The sequence below is a fragment of the Myxocyprinus asiaticus genome, chromosome 45 (assembly GCF_019703515.2).
Source record: "Myxocyprinus asiaticus isolate MX2 ecotype Aquarium Trade chromosome 45, UBuf_Myxa_2, whole genome shotgun sequence".
NCBI classification, from domain to species: domain Eukaryota; kingdom Metazoa; phylum Chordata; class Actinopteri; order Cypriniformes; family Catostomidae; genus Myxocyprinus; species Myxocyprinus asiaticus.
In genome coordinates, this window is record NC_059388.1 from 30,040,330 (window position 1) to 30,060,748 (window position 20,419).

At 38.3% G+C, this 20,419-nt stretch overlaps 1 protein-coding gene across 4 annotated transcripts; it reads left to right on the top strand.

Annotated features, from left to right (window-relative positions):
• The first annotated feature begins 256 nt into the window (after positions 1 to 256).
• On the top strand, positions 257 to 14,997 carry e2f7 (E2F transcription factor 7). Of its 4 annotated transcripts, none has more exons than XM_051688621.1 (14): positions 257 to 368; positions 510 to 617; positions 4,579 to 4,671; positions 4,769 to 5,071; positions 5,171 to 5,333; positions 5,417 to 5,638; positions 7,910 to 8,068; positions 8,146 to 8,283; positions 8,623 to 8,793; positions 8,891 to 8,936; positions 9,029 to 9,299; positions 9,420 to 9,585; positions 10,857 to 11,182; positions 13,710 to 14,997. In XM_051688621.1, exons 3-14 carry the CDS (start codon positions 4,579 to 4,581, stop codon positions 13,857 to 13,859), a joined length of 2,208 nt encoding a protein of 735 aa, XP_051544581.1. In that variant the 5' UTR covers positions 257 to 368; positions 510 to 617; the 3' UTR covers positions 13,860 to 14,997. The 4 variants fall into 4 exon arrangements, with proteins under 4 accessions (XP_051544581.1, XP_051544583.1, XP_051544582.1 ...); XM_051688623.1 differs by having other exon boundaries at positions 7,913 to 8,068; XM_051688622.1 differs by lacking the exons at positions 257 to 368; positions 510 to 617 and adding an exon at positions 3,555 to 3,776.
• The last annotated feature ends 5,422 nt before the right edge of the window (positions 14,998 to 20,419 follow it).

The following is a 20,419-nucleotide window of genomic DNA, read 5'->3' on the forward strand; positions in this document are numbered from 1 at the left end:
CAGTCGATCATGTACTATTTCACTGTAGGAAATACAATACTGAGAGATATCACGTTCTTCAGTCACTAAGGAAGGCAAAACATCATGACTTTTCTTTATCAGGTCTCTTAGGGAAAACAGCTGGCAAGATATATAGATGACATAATTATAAGTTTATAAAAGAAACTGAATTAGTTAAAAGAATATAGTTGTTTTTTTGTTTTTTTTTTCCTCCTGCATAATCCTGTACCACACTCCAGTCCAGTCGGTGGCAGTAATCACACTCCAGTCCAGTGGGTGGCGGTAATGCACCTATAAGCTGGTTGGCCAATCGCCATTAAACACCAAAGAAGAAGAAGGCGGTTCTGCAGACAGGGCGGAGTTTCTCGGTAAGTTGCTAACTAGTTTGTGAAATACATACTGGAAAGTTAATAAAAAAAATTACCCCATCATTTTATATAACTAATATAACTTTAACCCTGTCCCTGACAACCATGTCACTCATGTTTATCACGTCTGTTTGCTGTTAGCCAGCTATAGGTTGTCGGTGCAGTCAGTAATGTAGCAGATTGAAAGGTAAACAACAGAGCATCTATTTGCAGCTCAACAGACAACGGTGCTGTGGTGGATTGTGTGTGGTGAGTGTTGATTTCACACTATGTTGTTACATATTTGGTGAGACGCAATGCTGGAAAGTAAATAAACAACGTCCATCTTTTACTCTCCATGACAACGAGCTTATAGATAACTAGCTAATCACGCAGCTACTTTCATTGTTGTCAGCTGAGTGGAAGCTAATGTGTAAACATGTATTCACCAAACTGTTTTGTTCAGGATTCACAGTTTGGTACCCCCTTCAACCGAACAATTCCTGTCGTTGCATTTATAAAATGTAATATTTAAAAGTCTGATTTTCAACCGTTGAAAGTTTCCCCTGAACTTGTATAGCAGAATACGGTGTAACACCGCTGCTTATTTTCTCAGTGTTCATTTCTAGAATTTGTTGACAATGTATAATAATAATATCAAATATTCTTTGATAAAAATATTTGTTTAAGAAAGCAGCCTTCCGAGTACCTTTGCATAGTCATATCGGTGCACAATCAACATAGAAAAGGTCTGTTTTCATTCCAGCTCAAAAATTTGCTATATCGGTCACCATATCGGTAATCTGTGAATTTTCCCTCTCTAAAATCGGTATCGGTCAGGCTCTAATTAAAAGTGAAACAGTCTGTCTGTAAACAATTGTTGGAAAACTTACTCGTGTCATGCACAAAGTATATGTCCTAAATGACTTGCCAAAACTATAGTTTGCGAATATGAAATCTGTGGAGTGGTTAAAAAATGAGTTTTAATGACTTCAACCTAAGTGTATGTAAACTAATGACTTCAACTGTATTACAGAAGTATACTGTGAATATTTGTGAATTTTCACAGCAAAAAAACAATGCAAATAGCATCAAAATTTGGGCTGCAATAATCAAGAAAATGTGCCGTAAAATCCTGGTGTTGGGATTGATGAATGTCTAATTGCATTAGATAACAAAATAAAACCAACTGGCATCTGCGATCAAATGTTTCTGAAGTTTGAACAGTTTATCTGTTGTTTTATCATTTAAAACCTAACAAAATTCTTTAGTTTAGCTTGAAAAGTGTGCTTGTACTATCTTTCTTAAAATTAAATGCCACTTGGTTTAGAAAACAAGATAAAGTTAAGATAAATTAAGTGTCTTACCATAAATCTGGTTTCAACCCTTTAGCTGTCCTGAAGGCAGGTCAGAAGGTCAAGGCCTTGAACATGACAAACAAACAAATATAAGTGGCTTGAAATTATCTGTAATAACTAAAAATCATTTATTTAATGATCCCTCCTATAAAAATCTAAACCCTGAAGACATTACAAATGATTAAGACATTTAGAGGCACTGCACTGAAATGCAAAATAACTAAAAATAGAGATGCATGCTATATTAAAAAGCAAAAATTGATGTTACAGTGAGGCACTTACAATGGAAGTGAATGGGGCCAATTTTTGGAGGGTTTAAAGGCAGAAATACGAAGCTTATAATTTTATAAAAGCACTTACATTAATTATTCTGTTAAAACTTGCGTATTATTTGAGCTGTAAATTTGTTTAAATCATCATTTTAGGGTTTTAGGGTCTGTTTATATTACATCGTTATGGCAACGAAGTTGTAAAGTTGGATAACTTTACACAGAAAAGGTTAGTAAGTGATTTTATCACACTAAAATCATGTTAACATGCATATTGTTTACGTCTTGTGGCTATATGTTTGAAATAGCGAATATTTTAACGTTTACAGATTGGCCCCATTGACTTCCATTGTATGTGCCTCACTGTAACCTCGATTTTTGCTTTTATTAAAGAAAAGGAGGGTAAATTGAAAATGTATTTTTGTGGTAATCAATATTATGCCACAAATGCTGTCGACTGAGCTTATATTCCTTTGTGTCCCACTTAACCTGTGTTCCTATTATAATTTTGACCGTTAAATATTTTAACAGGTGATTCGTCTTTAACGTTAGTTTTACATAGTGATGGCTAGTTAGATTGTAATAGATATTAAAATAACTAGATATTATTTTATAACTAGGACTATGAGGTTGAAAGTACCCTTATCTGGGGGTAATTTGTGGGTGTGGGGTATATCCTGAGGGCAGACCCTTATGGAGTTATATATGTGCCACAATTCTGCATGCGCAAAATTATATTTTGAGCGCACAAAAATGTTCTGCACATGCAAGATGAAATTTTTAGCGCACAAAAAGTTATTTTGCATGCGCAAGATGATATTTTGAGCGCACAAAAAATTTTCCGCACGCAAAAAAAATATTTTGAGTGCACAAACAAATGTTCTGCGCACACAAAATGAAATTGTGCGTACAGAAAGCTATTTTGCACGCGCAAGATGATATTTTGAGTGCAAAAAAAAATTCTGCACGTACAAGATGTTTTGAGCGCACAAAACATTTTCATCATTCATCTTGCACATGCTTGAACTGTTTTGTAAAGCTCAAATCTCCTTGCAAAGATAAATTCATTTTGAGCAAACAAAAATCTATTTTGTGCTTGAATAAAGTTTATTTGAATGTGAATTTGCTCAGAATTCTTACATTTTGCTTTCTCCTCCTAACCACTCTGCGTGCTCGCAGAATTGTGGCACAAGTATAACTCCATAAATCCTCTCATATTACACTCCTTCCCGCGAGAACACCCTCAGTCGCGCCAAAACCCCACCTGGGGTGTATTTCTCATCTTTTTTCTTGCCTGAGCTTGCCATGTAAAGCTGGCATTCGGCGTCAATTAATGATTTTTTTCTTATTAATTAAGTCCCCGCTGAGTTTCAGCAGCGTCTTCAATACTTAATGCGCGCCTGGAATAAACCACATATCAAGAGCGCGCCTCAAGCGCGCCCACAGCCCCGCCAATAACTCCCCAGAGACGTAGTCACAGCGCTCCTCTGATTGGCTACAGGGATCGCACTGAGGAATTCTGTCCTCGCTCAGCCAACCAGCGTCGACATATTTGCATAGCGCCGTTGTGATTGGCTGAGCGAGTGGGAACTTCTTCAAAGCGCCAGAAAACAAGCTTTAGCGCGTGATTCGTATGAGTTCAAGCAGCAAAGCGGCTATTTCAGCACGTACCAGCTGAAATAAGAAGATTATTCGGACAGATCTTCTAATTTAGAGGGAAAATTATGCTCATTTAAAGAGGATCACCTTGCACTGGATTTGTTTACATTTTTTCGTGTATTTTCCTCCAAGATTAGAGTAAGGTAAGAACAGAGAGATATATATGTCTATCTGACTCACATAATGACGTAATTTAAATTAATTTCTTTAAACTCGAGGGTTATTTTAATTATTTCAGCATGGCAAGCCTTTTTTACTCGTGATCAAATAATCAGAAAAAAATTAACAGGGTTTATGTAGGTTATTTAGTAGCTACAACCCATCCTACTGATCCTCGAGGTCCCGAACAACATAATATATATTCATAAAGGATTATTCCAATAGTATATATCTGAATGTGAATGTTAAATAAGTGATCATAGTGATCCGACTGGTTTCGTTATCAGGCAACTGCTCAAAAACTTTGCGCCAAAATCTATCCACCATCATCAAATCAGAACCAAAAAGTTGTATTAATATTCATAAGTAGTAACAATCTCATTAATTATGTAGTAGTATAATATCTCATATAATATGTAATTGTCTAGTAGTGTAGTAAAACTAATATCTATATATATATATATATATATATATATATAAAACTTTATAATAACTTTTAAATTAATCATTTGACAAACATAGTGCTTTACAGATCATTTACATTCAGAAATTAATTATATGAGTCAAAGTGTCATATTTTGCCTGTAACTATTTGAATGTACATTAACTAATGATCATTTATTAGTTGTTATAAATTTATTAGAAACTTTATTATTTATTCATACACTAAATGAACAGTAATGTATTAGCTAAAATAATAATACTAGCAAAACAACTATATATATTGTGACAAGTCCGAAAGTTCACTGTAAGTATGCTCATTATGATTTATTGTTTGTTTTGTAGATGGAGATGAAGTGTTTATCTCTGAAGGATCTGGTTAGTGTGAGGAAGATTAAGACAGGCCCAAATGAAACTGACAATATAAATGACCAGAAAGTAAGATGATCTAATTTTATTTACAGCATGTTATCTACAATAATTTATGTACTGGTACATATGCAGATTTTGTACTTTTTTTACCCTTATTTAACAGGAGAACATCTGTGTGGACAGGAGAAAAATGACCCCTCTGAAGTCCGATTCTGTGACAACAGCCATTAATGGACACAGGAGAGTCTCAAGTCCAGATATCACTCATATCACCCCCATCAAACATCCTGAGAGGGCCCATACAGACCCCTGGACCCCCACAGCAAACCTGAAGATGCTGATCAGCGCCGCCAGCCCAGACATCCGCGACAGAGAAATGAAAAAGACCCTCTTCAGACCCATAGAAAACGAGGAGAATGTTGTAGAGAATGAGGAAGAGGAAGAAGAACTCGATGACTCCTGTCAGGTATGAGGAGAATATGTTTAAATCCGTTTAATGTCCCTCAACAGTTAATGCATCCATCCCTTTACCATTGAGACTGTAAAAAACATTTTGTTGTTTCAGTTTGAAACATTAGACGATGGTGGAGATGATCCCGAGAGAAGACCCAGTCGCAAGCAGAAGAGTTTGGGGCTTCTGTGTCAGAAATTTCTGGCCTTGTACCCCGATTACCCCAAAGCCTCAAAAAGCATCAAAATCTCTCTGGATGAGGTGGCCACATGTTTAGGTAAAAGACCAGAATGCATATTTCCTATATAATTAGCCATAGAATTCACATTCAAGGGGTATAAACTCTGTGGTGTGACGCAGGTGTGGAAAGGCGGCGTATCTACGACATCGTGAACGTGCTGGAGTCCCTGATGCTGGTGAGCAGAATGGCGAAGAACCTGTACTTGTGGCACGGACGATCGCTGCTGCCTAAAACCCTGCAGGAACTCCAGCAGAAGGGCCGAGAACAGGGCTACCATCTGCAGATGGACCCGAGAGACGAAACCAGTCTGCATGCCACCCACCACGCACAGAACACACAAGGTACCTAAAGAAGAATCATCCAAATTAAGGGTTTTATTCTGCGTATATTGCATGTATTCAGATTGGCATGATTTGCCTTATTACACAGAGCTTTAAAACATTTATGTAGCACTCTTTATGTTAAAACCATAGTGACGGTTGCCCTGTTAATGGCAGTATTAGCATCTCTCCTGGTGAAGCCATGTGCAACATTGATAGGTGACTCATTAACAGCGTGTGAGCAGCACAACACTGGTTGTCAGGTGTGTTAATCACAGGTTAATCCCATCACAGCACACAGACTCTTTGTTTGAGAGGAGTGAAGCTCATTATTCAGTTTAGAGTATGCAGAGAACAAGTTCAGACATGTTTATCGTCTATTGAGTTTTTTTGTAGGTGTGACATGATTAAATCATGACACTGACTCATTAGTTATTTCTCATCACTTATTCATATTGGCAGTTTTTTATCTGCAATATGGAATAAGGTGGATATTAGATATTATTTAAGGAGCTGACTGTTTTCTATGCCAGATAGTATTAAAGTAAAAAGTACCAAACAACAGATACCCATATTTTATACTGTGTATTTTAATGTTTTGATGCCTGATGGGTTTCTCTTGAAGCATGTAAATATCTAAATTGTAAGAAAATAAAGGGTGAACAAGTGTACAGGCAAGTGTATTACTATTTAAAGAGCATATTTAATTCACAGTGGCAATTCAAAGTACTTTTTTTAATAAACAATACAGTATAGATTTTTTTGGCCATAATATAACATGCAAATAATTCATTTAAATCAGATAAAGTCAGCTTCAATTATTAAATTAATCGTGTATTATTATTATTATTATTATTTTAAATAAACAATACAATTTTTTGGCCATAATATAACACAAATATTTTAATTAAATCAGATAAAATCAGCTTACGTCATTTAATTAATCAGATATTAAATAAAATTCACTTTGAAAAACAATAAAGTGTAGATTTTTCAGCCATAATATATCATGCAATTAACTCAATTAAATCAGTTTAAATAATTAAATTAATCAGGTGTTAAATTAAATAATTAAATTCACACCAAAAAAACCAATAAACTACGGTTTTTTTTTCATTATATGACATGCAAATAATTCAGTTAAATCAGATAAAATCAGCTTAAATAATTACATTTAATCAGGTATTAAATTAAATAATTAAATTCACTTAAAAAATAAAAAAAATGAATAAACTACATTTTTAGGCCATAATATAACATGCAAATAATTTAATTAAATTAGATCAAATTAGCTTCAATAATTCAATTGATCAGGTATTAAATTAAATGATTAAATTTACTTTTTGTAATCAAATAAAAAAACAATAAAGTGTAGATTTTTCGGCCAAAATATAACATACAAATAATTAAATAAAATCCGGTTAAATTCAATTAATTCAGTTAATTGGGCAAAAATGTATGCATTCCATATATGGAGAAAATGTGTCTGTTCGCTGTAGTTTATTGTGGACTATACCTGAGTGAATTATCGTTTAGTTTAAATCATTTGTTTGATTTCATGGATATTGCTCTGGTACATGTTTACATGAAAATATAGATGTTTTATTTGCATATTCCATGAGTTTGAGTTTGATGATTTGATTAAGAAATTACTGCTTTGGGGGTCTGGGTAGCTCAGTGGTAAAAATGCTGGCTACCACCCCTGGAGTTCGCTAGTTTGAATCCCAGGGTGTGCTGAGTGACTCCAGCCAGGTCTCCTAAGCAACAAAATTGGCCCAGTTGCTAGGGAGGGTAGAGTCACATGGGGTAACCTCCTCGTGGTCGCTATAATGTGGTTCGTTCTCGGTGGGACACGTGGTGAGTTGAGCGTGGATGGCGTGAAGCCTCCACACACGCTATGTCTCCGCGGCGACGCGCCCAACAAGCCACGTGATAAGATGCACGGGTTGACGGTCTCAGACGCGGAGGCAACTGGGATTTGTCCTCCACCACTCAGATTGAGGCGAGTCACTACGCCACCACGAGGACTTAAAAGCGCATTGGGAATTGGGCATTCCAAATTGGGTGATAAAGGGAAAACAAATTAAAAATACAGCTTTTTATGCCCTGCGTTCCTCGTCCAATGTGGTTATTGTAATAAACATTGTACAGTGGAGCTCCTTATCAAGAACACTTTAAGACTGTTTAGGGTTGAGTTGACTATATGGCTCTTTAGACATCAAAATGTATTGTTTTCTAGTTTCCTTAAAGCATCAATACATAGATGATGGTTTGTTTCTCTCTCTCGTACAGCAGCGTCCAGCCGAAGGAAAGATAAATCTCTCCGCATCATGAGCCAGAAGTTTGTCATGCTGTTCCTGGTGTCCAAAACACATACTGTTACGCTGGATACGGCTGCTAAGATTCTGATCGAGGAGGGTCAGGATGAGTCCAGCCACAGCAAATATAAAAGTAAGACAATAAACATTGTTAGCACTCCTATATGAAGGAGCATATTTGATAGCATTAATGGTTTCTTCATTGCTTAGCCAAGGTACGCCGCTTGTATGATATCGCTAACGTCCTCACCAGCCTGAATCTGATAAAGAAACTTCACGTGAGAGAGGAGAAAAGCCGCAAACCCGCCTTCAAATGGATCGGACCCACCGATTTCCACAGCAGCAGCGGTACGACTGACACTTCCTGTTTTATATACTTTAGAGTCAACATGAAATGGCTTTAGTGAGTGAAACGGAATATTCAAAGAGAAATAATGTGGGGCGGGGCTTTACTTCATCCGCCAGAATTTGATTGGATTGTGGCTGATAGGCTGTGATGTTATTGGTTAATATGATTTTTTTCCCCCCACCCACGCATCCTTGTTTACATTCAGCAGAAAAAAAAAGTGATTTCAGTGGTGGAGAAAGGCACTAATAAGACCAGGAATATTTATTAAGAACATACACAATGTCAATTATGAATTTCACGTTGATTAAGCTTGTTGTATTTTATGTTTATTTTACAAGACTCAGACAGTTTGAGAGTGTCAGATTTTAAGAAGAGCTCCTCTGTCATGGGCACAGGAGAACGGCGAGAGAAGATGGCACGTCACGACTCATTTCAGGTCCTTTCCTCCCCTTCTGTCAATCAAAGACAGATAAACTCCGCCCCTAGCACACCTCACAGAGATCCCAAAAGTAAGAATCAAAATTAACAGCATGTAGCATAATGCATCTGCATCGATTACATGCAATGTATGAAATTTAACAAAATGGTTTGTGTTTGTATAATCAGACGAGCCGGTTGATTATTCCAGGAAGACTGTGCCGTTTGGAGACAGGTGAGTCAATCAAGTTAGACATTTTATGTCTCATAGCGTTCAAAATGTACCCTTTTATGTACTAAATGTTGTTGTATGTTGTGCTCTTGCAGTGTTCAGTCCAGTGGAAGTCCTGTGCCCCTTCAAGCTGATGTCCCGTATGCATCCCTGCCCATGCCCGCCCAGTTCACCCAGCACCCGTTAGCGTACCTGCCCGGCCTTCCACAAGCACCCCTGTTCATGGTGTACAGCGGGCACGTACCCGAGGGCATCACACAAGGTCAGCGATCACCCATCTCAGATCTGAAGCGAGAAACAGAAGAGGAGGAGGAAGATCAGCCAGCGAAAAGACACAAACGTGCCGCGTCCATAGAAAGTGAAACCGTATGTTTAAAGGCCCAGTTCTACAATGATGTATACTTAAATTGTACATTTTAATAATAATGATAATTGTAGTATTTTAAAACAGTTTGTAGTATTATATTTTGTCTGTGTGTCTCGCAGGGTGAGAGTATGACCTCCAGTGCGCAAAGATCTCCATTTGGCTCCCAGGGAGGTTCTCCGTGGGACGAGACCTCGTTTGGGCCACTAAATGAGGGCGACACAGGGACACACAGTCCTAAAGACCCCATTCTGTCTTCTCATTACCTCTATGTTCCAAACACAGCAGGTACATAAAGAAATACTGCCGGTCTAGATTACTGCTGGGCGATATACTGTAGCTAGAAAATATTGTTGCTCTGAAATGGTTTAAAGGGTAATTGTTTTAAATGAAAGGAACCACCATTCTAACCAAACAGCCATTATTGCCATTTAGATTTAAAATGTTCAATGTAAGAAGAATTAAAATAAAGTAATAATCTTAGGAGCCATTAGCTCCTTAACTGAAACATTAAGGAGCCAAATGGCTGTTTTTAGTCGCCAAATCATATAATTGTATTTAGGACTGCCCTTCAGAATATACATAAGCAGATATTTACATAAAGCATAGTATGCACATAGTGTGTTGCCTTCTTGAGCATCAATGAATGTTTGCACCTTGTGTAATGTGTAATAGTTGAGTATCAATTATCTTAAGTGTCAAAAGCTGGATCTCATATATATATATATATATATAAGCTTCTTAATTATTAAGAAGCCCAAAATAGGGTCCTGGGTATCTCAGCGAGTATTGACGCCAACCCTGGAGTCATGAGTTCGAATCCAGGGTGTGCTGAGTGACTCCAGCCAGGTCTCCTAAGCAACCAAATTGTCCCAGTTGCTAGGGAGGGTAGCACATGGGGTAACCTCCTCGTGGTCGCGATTAGTGGTTCTCGCTCTCAATAGGGCGTGTGGTAAGTTGTGCGTGGATCATGGAGAGTAGCTTGAGCCTCCACATGCTGTGAGTCTCCGCGGTGTCATGCACAGCGAGCCACATAAGATGCGCGGATTGACGGACTCAGAAACAGAGGCAACTGAGACTTGTTCTCCGCCACCTGGATTGAGGTGGGTAACTGCGCCACCACGAGGACCTACTAAGTAGTGGGAATTGGGCATTCCAAATTGGGAGAAAAGGGGATACATTTTTATTTAAAAGCCCAAAATACACGTATGTCTGCGCTCTCAGTTGTGAACACACTGATGGATGATTCGCTGAGCAAGTGAATCTGAGTCAGACTGCTAAATTGAGCTCCTGAGTTCACAACCTCAGTTCTTTTCGGGTGATTCATGAAAAAGATCCGCTTCAAAAGAGTCATTTATTCACGACTCTCTCACGCTGGGTTTGTTGTTGCGTGCAGTGCAGTGAGCTCATCACAGCAGAACGTGTGAAAAGCGGCTCGAGGCACATTGGTGGTGCACGCTCTAAAGATGCATTCAATAACTTGCAAGGTGATATCTGACGAAACCGCATCTTTTATACAGCACCCTCATTCTAATGGTAAATTTTGCTCTTTTCTTCAGGACTGAATGGTTTGAACTTCCTCATGCCAGCAGGGCACACTCAGGACGGCATGCCAACCGTAGCTGTGCCGTACTTTTTGGTACCATCCCCACTCATAGCAGGCGCAGTGTCCACGTCCAACGCTGAGGGGGGTGCCAGCAGTGGTTTGAGTTTCAGTCTGCCCACCGTGCTGTCACCAGCCCGGTTTGTGATGGCAGGAGGGGCGTTCGGTGTGACTGGCAGTACAGATGCAATGAACAGCCCAGAGCATCACAGAGCACCAGTGCCCACATTCTCACCACAAGCCCCACGAACACAAGAGAGCTCAAAGCTAACACACACACAGGTCAGTGTGCTAAGCAGATAAGTGCGTCCATTAAAGGGATAGTACACCCACAAATGAAAATTATGTCATTATTCACCCTCACGTTGTTTTAAACCTGGATGACTTTCTTTCTTCCATGGAACACAAAAGATGTTTGGCAGAATGACAGCCTCAGTCACCATTCACATTCATTGCTTCTTTTTTCCATATAATACAAGTGAATGATGGCTGTTATTCTGCCAAAAATATAAGTCTTGTACAGACTTTTTAATTATAATATTCTATTTATTCATTAATTTTTATAAAAATAAAAAAACACCACTTCTTACAACAAAACTCAGTTTTTCATTTACGTAAAAGAATCGGCTGAAAAGAGTCATTCGTTCGGGAGGTAGTGCTGTCTGTGTGTCGCGAGGGGATTCAAAAGAATCTCATAAGAGTCATTTGTTTGGGAATCAGACTACACTGGTCACACTGGATGTTTCACACTGTAGATTCAAAAGAACCGGTTCATGAGAGTCATTTGTTTGGGAATTGAAAAGAACCGGCTTGTAAGAATATTTCGTTTGGGAATCGAATTACACTGATTGTGCTGGATGTTTAGTGCTGTAGATTCAAAAGAACCATCTCATACAGGTCATTCGTTTGGGAATCAGACTATCAGGTCAAGTTTGTTGTTGATTCAAAATAACCGACTCGTATGATTAATTTGTTTTGGAACTGTTCTTCTCTGGTCATGCTGTAGATTCAAAAGAACCGACTCATACGAGTCATTTGTTTTGGAATCGTTCTTCTCTGGTCGTGCTGTAGATTCAAAAGAAATGGCTCATAAGAGTCATTGGACTATTCTGGTCGCAATTTAGATTTAAATTGAATCGACTCATACGAGTCTTTCATTTGGAAATTGAACTACACTGTAAATTCAAAAGAATCGGCTCATACGAGTCATTAGCTTGGTAATCGGGCTACACTGGTTGCACTGTTGATTCAAATGAACTGACTCAAATGAGTCATTTGTTTAGGAATCATTCTTCTCTGGTCACTGTATTTTTGGCGCTGTAGATTCAAAATAACTGATTCATATGAGTCATTAGTTTGGGAATCAGACTACACTGGTCTCACTTTAGATTCAAAAGAACCAACTCATACGAGTCATTTGTTTAGGAATCGTTCTTCTCTGGTCACGCTGTATTTTTGGCACTGTAGATTCAAAAGAACCAACTTATACGAGTCATTTGTTTAGGAATCATTCTTCTCTGGTCGTGCTGTATTTACTGCGCTGTAGATTCAAAAGAAATGGCTCATAAGAGTCATTGGACTATTCTGGTCGCAATTTAGATTTAAATTGAATCGACTCATACGAGTCTTTCATTTGGAAATTGAACTACACTGTAAATTCAAAAGAATCGGCTCATACGAGTCATTAGCTTGGTAATCGGGCTACACTGGTTGCACTGTTGATTCAAATGAACTGACTCAAATGAGTCATTTGTTTAGGAATCATTCTTCTCTGGTCACTGTATTTTTGGCGCTGTAGATTCAAAATAACTGATTCATATGAGTCATTAGTTTGGGAATCAGACTACACTGGTCTCACTTTAGATTCAGAAGAACCAACTCATACGAGTCATTTGTTTAGGAATCGTTCTTCTCTGGTCACGCTGTATTTTTGGCACTGTAGATTCAAAAGAACCAACTCATACGAGTCATTTGTTTAGGAATCATTCTTCTCTGGTCGTGCTGTATTTACTGCGCTGTAGATTCAAAAGAAATGGCTCATAAGAGTCATTGGACTATTCTGGTCGCAATTTAGATTTAAATTGAATCGACTCATATGAGTCATTCGTTTGGAAATCGAACTACACTGTAGATTCAAAAGAACCGGCTCATACGAGTCATTAGCTTGGTAATCGGGCTACACTGGTCACACTGTTGATTCAAATGAACTGACTCAAATGAGTCATTTGTTTAAGAATCGTTCTTCTCTGGTCACTGTATTTTTGGCGCTGTAGATTCAAAATAACTGATTCATATGAGTCATTAGTTTGGGAATCGGACTACACTGGTCTCACTTTAGATTCAAAAGAACCGACTCATACGAGTCATTTGTTTAAGAATCGTTCTCCTCTGGTCACACAATTATTTGCACTGTAGATTCAGAAGAACTGATTCATACGAGTCATTTGTTTTGGAATCGGACTACACTGGTCTCACTTTAGATTCAGAAGAAACGAGTCATTTGTTTAGGAATCATTCTTCTCTGGTCACGCTGCATTTTTGGCACTGTGGATTCAAAAGATCCGACTCATGTGAGTCATTTGTTTGGGAATCGGACTACAGTGGTTGTGCTGAATGTTTCATGTTGCTGAATGGTAGTGCAGGAAACTCAGTCTGTGTATTGGTGGAAGATTGCACGTTGGAGGACCGTTAACAGAAGCGAAAGTAATTCAAATCGTTTGGTTCCGGTGATTAAAAAACAAAACGCTAATAGTGAATATTGAAACATAGTGTTTATATAGTTCTGACATTCTCTCCTTCACATTTTCAGACTCCTTCGACACCAAAGCAAGCAGCTCTGGGGTCCAAGTCTTTCTTCGAAACCCCTGGAGCTTTTGGATCACTCATGACTCCACCAGCAGCACGCAAAAGAGGCTCCGCCCAGAGGCGGCTGGACATCGGACACCCCACGGCCAATTAAATTAACAGCTGTAGGTGTCATTATGTGTCATTGAATGTTCAGGCATCTATGGAGCTGCTGTGTCAAAGAGATAAACTGCATTACACAACAAATACTGGCTTGAATAAGTTCTTGGATTACCAGTGATTTCCTGTTTACTAAATAATAAATATCAAAATAGGAGGGCAGATAAATACAGGTATTTATGTCCTGCTCAGACTGAATTGGGAAATTATCTGTTACACGCCCTCTTGTGGTCGAATTGAGGGATGATAATTGTTTTTATTTTATTATTTACATTTCACCCCTCCTAAGAGTATTTTGGAGTACATTTGATAGCTCTAGCACTACGTATTTAAAAATGTGAACGTAATTTAGACTGGATCAGTCTCTGAGAACCACTGATCCATACAGAAAACTGTATGCAAAAGTGCCATATTGTCTGTGAAAGGACATGCCTTATAGAAACAATTTTGTGTTAAGACAGTGCCTTCACAACAGAAAATAACGTTGTTTTGAGCAAACAAATACGAGGACTTGCTAGGCGAAAGTAGTCTATATAAGCCAGTCTTATATAAGCGTTAAAGACAGATGTGTAGCTTGAACAGTTCTGAACATTAATTCTGAGTGTTGTAGATAAGTACATTTGAGGGTTTCAGAAAAAAAATAATGGTTGTAACTTTGGACACTTGTTTAATACAAGGTTACATCTGTGGAACAAATAGGAAACCAAAACAAAAATAATAATACTTGAATGACCGGTGAATATGATCACTGGAGAAAACGGAGCGTTATCACAGTACTGTAACATTGAAAGCAAAGTAGACTAGAAATAAATTATTTTTTTCAAACGTAGTAAGTGACATTTGGATTGACTATTACACCGCAGGGTGTAATTATTACGGCTGTACTGTATTTACGGTCATTTTACCTTATTTCCTAGCATTGAATATTGTTGTATGTCTTAATTTCTGAATATGTCAGTGTTTAAATGTCTTTATTGGATGTTTAAAGCTGCTTTATCTTCAAGAAATGCACTGTTAAATCTGTATGGTGCTTCTGTGTGTTATTTGTCAACTGTATTCTTTACTGTTATTTTATGTGTGGCCACACAGCTGTCATATACATGCAATACAAAGTAAATACATTTAAAAATGCAGCACGGTTCGAGTCATTCTTACACGACTGTCAACAATTTATTGCCCACCATATAGTCAAAATTGTCTTCAAAGGAATATTCAGAGTTTAATATAAGTTAAGCTCAATCGACAGCATTGTGGAGTGATGTTGATCACAAAAAAATAAGTGCTGTAAGTGATATTTTCATAGAAAGGTATGTAAAAAAATGTCCTACTCCTTGAAAGATATTAATGAAATGTGTCGTGAGATATCTCACCTGTCTCTGTGACAGCACTTGACTCTAAACAGCAAACAAAAAATGTGTCTGCAGACCAATTACGCTTTTTACGTGTCAATGATTTTGCACGTTTTCATAGTACTGTAGTTGCAACCAGTGTAGTCCAACTTTTTAGTGAATCAAAACAGCAACCCGTGTAGTCCGACAAACAAATGACTTATAAACCGATTATTTTTAGTGAATCAAAACAGACAGAGCAACCAGTGTAGTCCAACAAACAAATGACTCTTATGAACTGATTCTTTTTAGTGAATCAAAACAGCAACCAGTGTAGTCCGACAAACAAATGACTCTTATGAACTGATTCTTTTTAGTGAATCAAAACAGCAACCAGTGTAGTCCGACAAACAAATGACTTATGAACCGATTCTTTTTAGTGAATCAAAACAGCAACCAGTGTAGTCTGACAAACAAATGACTCTTATGAACCGATTCTTTTTAGTGAATCAAAACAGCAACCAGTGTAGTCCGACAAACAAATGACTCTTATGAACCGATTCTTTTTAGTGAATCAAAACAGACAGAGCAACCAGTGTAGTCCGACAAACAAATGACTCTTATGAACTGATTCTTTTTAGTGAATCAAAACAGCAACCAGTGTAGTCCGACAAACAAATGACTCTTATGAACTGATTATTTTTAGTGAATCAAAACAGCAACCCGTGTAGTCTGACAAACAAATGACTCTTATGAACTGATTATTTTTAGTGAATCAAAACAGACAGAGCAACCCGTGTAGTCCGACAAACAAATGACTCTTATGAACCGATTCTTTTTAGTGAATCAAAACAGCAACCAGTGTAGTCCGACAAACAAATGACTTATGAACCGATTCTTTTTAGTGAATCAAAACAGACAGAGCAACCCGTGTAGTCCGACAAACAAATGACTCTTATGAACCGATTCTTTTTAGTGAATCAAAACAGACAGAGCAACCAGTGTAGTCCGACAAACAAATGACTCTTATGAACTGATTCTTTTTAGTGAATCAAAACAGCAACCAGTGTAGTCCGACAAACAAATGACTCTTATGAACCGATTCTTTTTAGTGAATCAAAACAGCAACCAGTGTAGTCCGACAAACAAATGACTCTTATGAACAAATGACTCTTATGAACCGATTCTTTTTAGTGAATCAAAACAGCAACCAGTGTAGTCTGACAAACAAATGACTCTTATGAACTGATTATTTTTAGTGAATCAAAACAGACAGAGCAACCAGTGTAGTCCGACAAACAAATGACTCTTATGAAACGGTTCTTTTTAGTGAATCAAAACAGACAGAGCAACCAGTGTAGTCCGACAAACAAATGACTCTTATGAAACGGTTCTTTTTAGTGAATCAAAACAGACAGAGCAACCTGTGTAGTCCAACAACAAATGTATTGTACATTTAAGAGTTTTGGTGTACATGTAAATGTAGACAATGACGGAATCGAGTCTGTCTCCCTACACACCATCAAACATATATATTTGTATATATCAGAATATTTTACAGTAAACCTAAAATATATTGTTTCTGTACTTATAATCAACAATCTAAAATCGATCGTTTTATATATTTCTATTATTTATTATTTAATAACGTCATTCGCAATGCTTCATGGGATTGTAGTTCTTTCTGTATTAGTAAAGTCTTTCTAGCAAGTCAGTCCACTGCCGGCCAGATTACGCTAAAAAAGCAATTTTCCCGGTTTGAATAGCTAATGCGCATACGCATTCTTGAGATGATTGACAGGCCAATTTCTCCCATTCGTTTAAATAGAAGTGGCACGTCTCTGCATAATCAGAGGTAAACAAGCAAATTTGTTTTTTGATTCCAGTGTTGTTAGATTTGACTTCAGATTTGAAATATGTTATGCTAAATAGTCTCTGGTTTGGATCACGACTTAGAACTCTTTTATTAAGGATTTTATGAAAAGCCTATGGAAAAAATGAATGGGAAAATTGAATGGGTTCAAATCCATTACTCTTAAGTATGAGCAATAATAATAGTGACACTTTCCTCAGCAAACACATTTAATAAGAAGAGTGTGTGTGGTCTGTATTAAAGCTTTCCATATTATACCTAATCCAAATCAGTGGCGTAGCCAAGGGTGGGCCAGAATATTACAGATCATTCTTTGACTTCAAATATATATTTATAAAATAGAAAAAAAAAAAAAAATGCATAAATTCTGATTTCTGAACGTGTGAAAGAACCTTTTGAATGTGCCGCTTCTCTGTTATTAAGGAAAATAATTTGGGCGAAAACTTGGCCCATCCATTTTTATTGAGGCCCACCCAAAAGTTATTTCCTGGCTACGCCCTTGAGCCAAACCAACACAGCAACATACATAGCACCTAGCAACACGACAATGTTCATAAATGAAGTTTAGACAAACAAAACACCTGACAGCCAATTTTATGACCTCATTCACTGTTAACACAAAGGCCAGCTGGCCTTGGGAACATTTGAAACAAGGTTTCTTTGAAATAAGCAAAATTGGGGGGGGCCTGGGTACCGCCCCTGGAGTCGTGAGTTCGAATCCAGGGTGTGCTGAGTGACTCCAGCCAGGTCTCCTGAGCAACCAAATTGGCCCAGTTGCTAGGGAGGGTAGAGTCACATGGGGTAACCTCCTCGTGGTCCCGAATAGTTGTTCTTGCTCTCAATGGGGCGTGTGGTAAATTGTGCGTGGATCGCGGAGAGTAGCATGAGCCTCCACATGCTGTGAGTCTCCGCGGTGTCATGCACAACGAGCCACGTGATAAGATGCGCAGATTGACGGTCTCAGAGAGACTTGTCCTCCGCCACCCAGATTGAGGTGAGTAACCGCGCCACCATGAGGACCTACTAAGTAGTGGGAATTGGGCGTTCCAAATAAAAAAATAAAAAATTTAATTAAATAAAAAAATACGCAAAATTGAAGGGCCAAACTTTGTGGATAAGAAATAAAAAACGTGACCCAGGCTGTGTAGCCTACCTATTTCTGCAGTATATATGCAAAGAATAACCAGGATAACCAAACATTCATAGCATGTGCACAGTATGCAGTATGTAGTACACTAGTGCACTAGTATTCCATTCTAACATTGCCCCAGTTTGAATAAGCAGTTCAATGACTGATGACATTGCCGTCCTCCAGAGGTTCTTCCATGTGGTTGTACGAGTTAAAGAGCACATGTCAGACACAGACACATGTATGGAAACCTAAATAAACATATCATACATTTAAAAGAGTTCACTTTTACCATACAAGGAGGAAGGACAGACCTGCTACATCTGCTTCAAATTCCCTCAGTCTCTCCAAACTTGTGCTGTTCGCTAAAAATTCCTTCTAAAGGACCATTGGTGTTATTTGAATTCCAGTTGAAAGCCTGGATGAAGACACTGGAATATCTGACAGCATACTTTAGCTCTGTGATGCTTGTAATCCATATAAAAACACACCAAAAATTTGGTTTAATTTTTACAACAAATATGCACAACCAGTGCCCCCAAAAAGCATTTGGACACTTAAGTCACTCTGAAAAAAGTTATTTCTTTGCATAACAGCATATCAAAGGAAAGCTATTCGGACATTTCTAAGTGTGCCTCAAGTGTCCGAATGCTTTTAGGGGGTACTGGAGGTAGGGTTGCCACTTTTGAAGTTTTAAAATAAGGGACACTTAAATAAAAAAATAAAAACATTTATATGTTAAAATATATTTATTTACATTTTTTAAATGATTTGTCTTCTTTATCTTATTTATGTATACATTTTGGATGGTTTATACATATTTTTTTTATTTTTTTTTTAATGTATTTTATTTGTTTATTTTTTTCCTTCACCTGTACTTGTCTTTATGATTGTATTCATACATTGTTTGACCTTATTGAACATTTATATAGAAAAAAATCCACAGTTTTAGCACCATTTGTGGACTTTTCAGACGGTCACTTACCGCACTCTCCACAGTATTAGCACGTTTTAGCACAATGTGTGGACTTTTCAGACAGCCCCTTACCACACTCTCCACAGTATTAGCACGTTTTAGCACAATGTGTGGACTTTTCAGACAGCCCCTTACCACACTCTCCACAGTATTAGCACGTTTTAGCACAATGTGTGGACTTTTCAGACGGCCCCTTACCACACTCTCCACAGTATTAGCACGTTTTAGCACAGTGTGTGGACTTTTCAGACGGCCCCTTACCACACTCTCCACAGTATTAGCACGTTTTAGCACAGTGTGTGGACTTTTCAGACGGCCCCTTACCACACTCTCCACAGTTTTAGCACATTTTAGCACAGTGTGTGGACTTTTCAGACGGCCCCTTACCAAACCCTTCACGGTATTAGCACGTTTTAGCACAATGTGTGGACTTTTCAGACGGTCCCTTACCACACTCTTCACGGTATTAGCATGTTTTAGCACAATGTGTGGACTTTTCAGATGGTCCCTTACCACACTCTTCACAGTATTAGCACGTTTTAGCACAATGTGTGGACTTTTCAGACGGTCCCTTACCACACTCTCCACGGTATTAGCCCGTTTTAGCACAGTGTGTGGACTTTACAGACGGCCCCTTACCAAACTCTCCACGGTATTAGCCCGTTTTAGCACAGTGTGTGGACTTTTCAGACGGCCCCTTACCAAACTCTTCACGGTATTAGCACGTTTTAGCACAATGTGTGGACTTTTCAGACGGTCCCTTACCACACTCTTCACGGTATTAGCACGTTTTAGCACAGTGTGTGGACTTTTCAGACGGTCCCTTACCACACTCTTCACGGTATTAGCACGTTTTAGCACAATGTGTGGACTTTTCAGACGGTCCCTTACCACACTCTCCACGGTATTAGCCCGTTTTAGCACAATGTGTGGACTTTACAGACGGCCCCTTACCAAACTCTCCACGGTATTAGCCCGTTTTAGCACAATGTGTGGACTTTTCAGACGGTCCCTTACCACACTCTCCACGGTATTAGCCCGTTTTAGCACAATGTGTGGACTTTTCAGACGGTCCCTTACCACACTCTCCACGGTATTAGCCGTTTTAGCACAATGTGTGGACTTTTCAGACGGCCCCTTACCACACTCTCCACGGTATTAGCACGTTTTAGCACAATGTGTGGACTTTTCAGACGGCCCCTTACCACACTCTCCACAGTATTAGCACGTTTTAGCACAATGTGTGGAC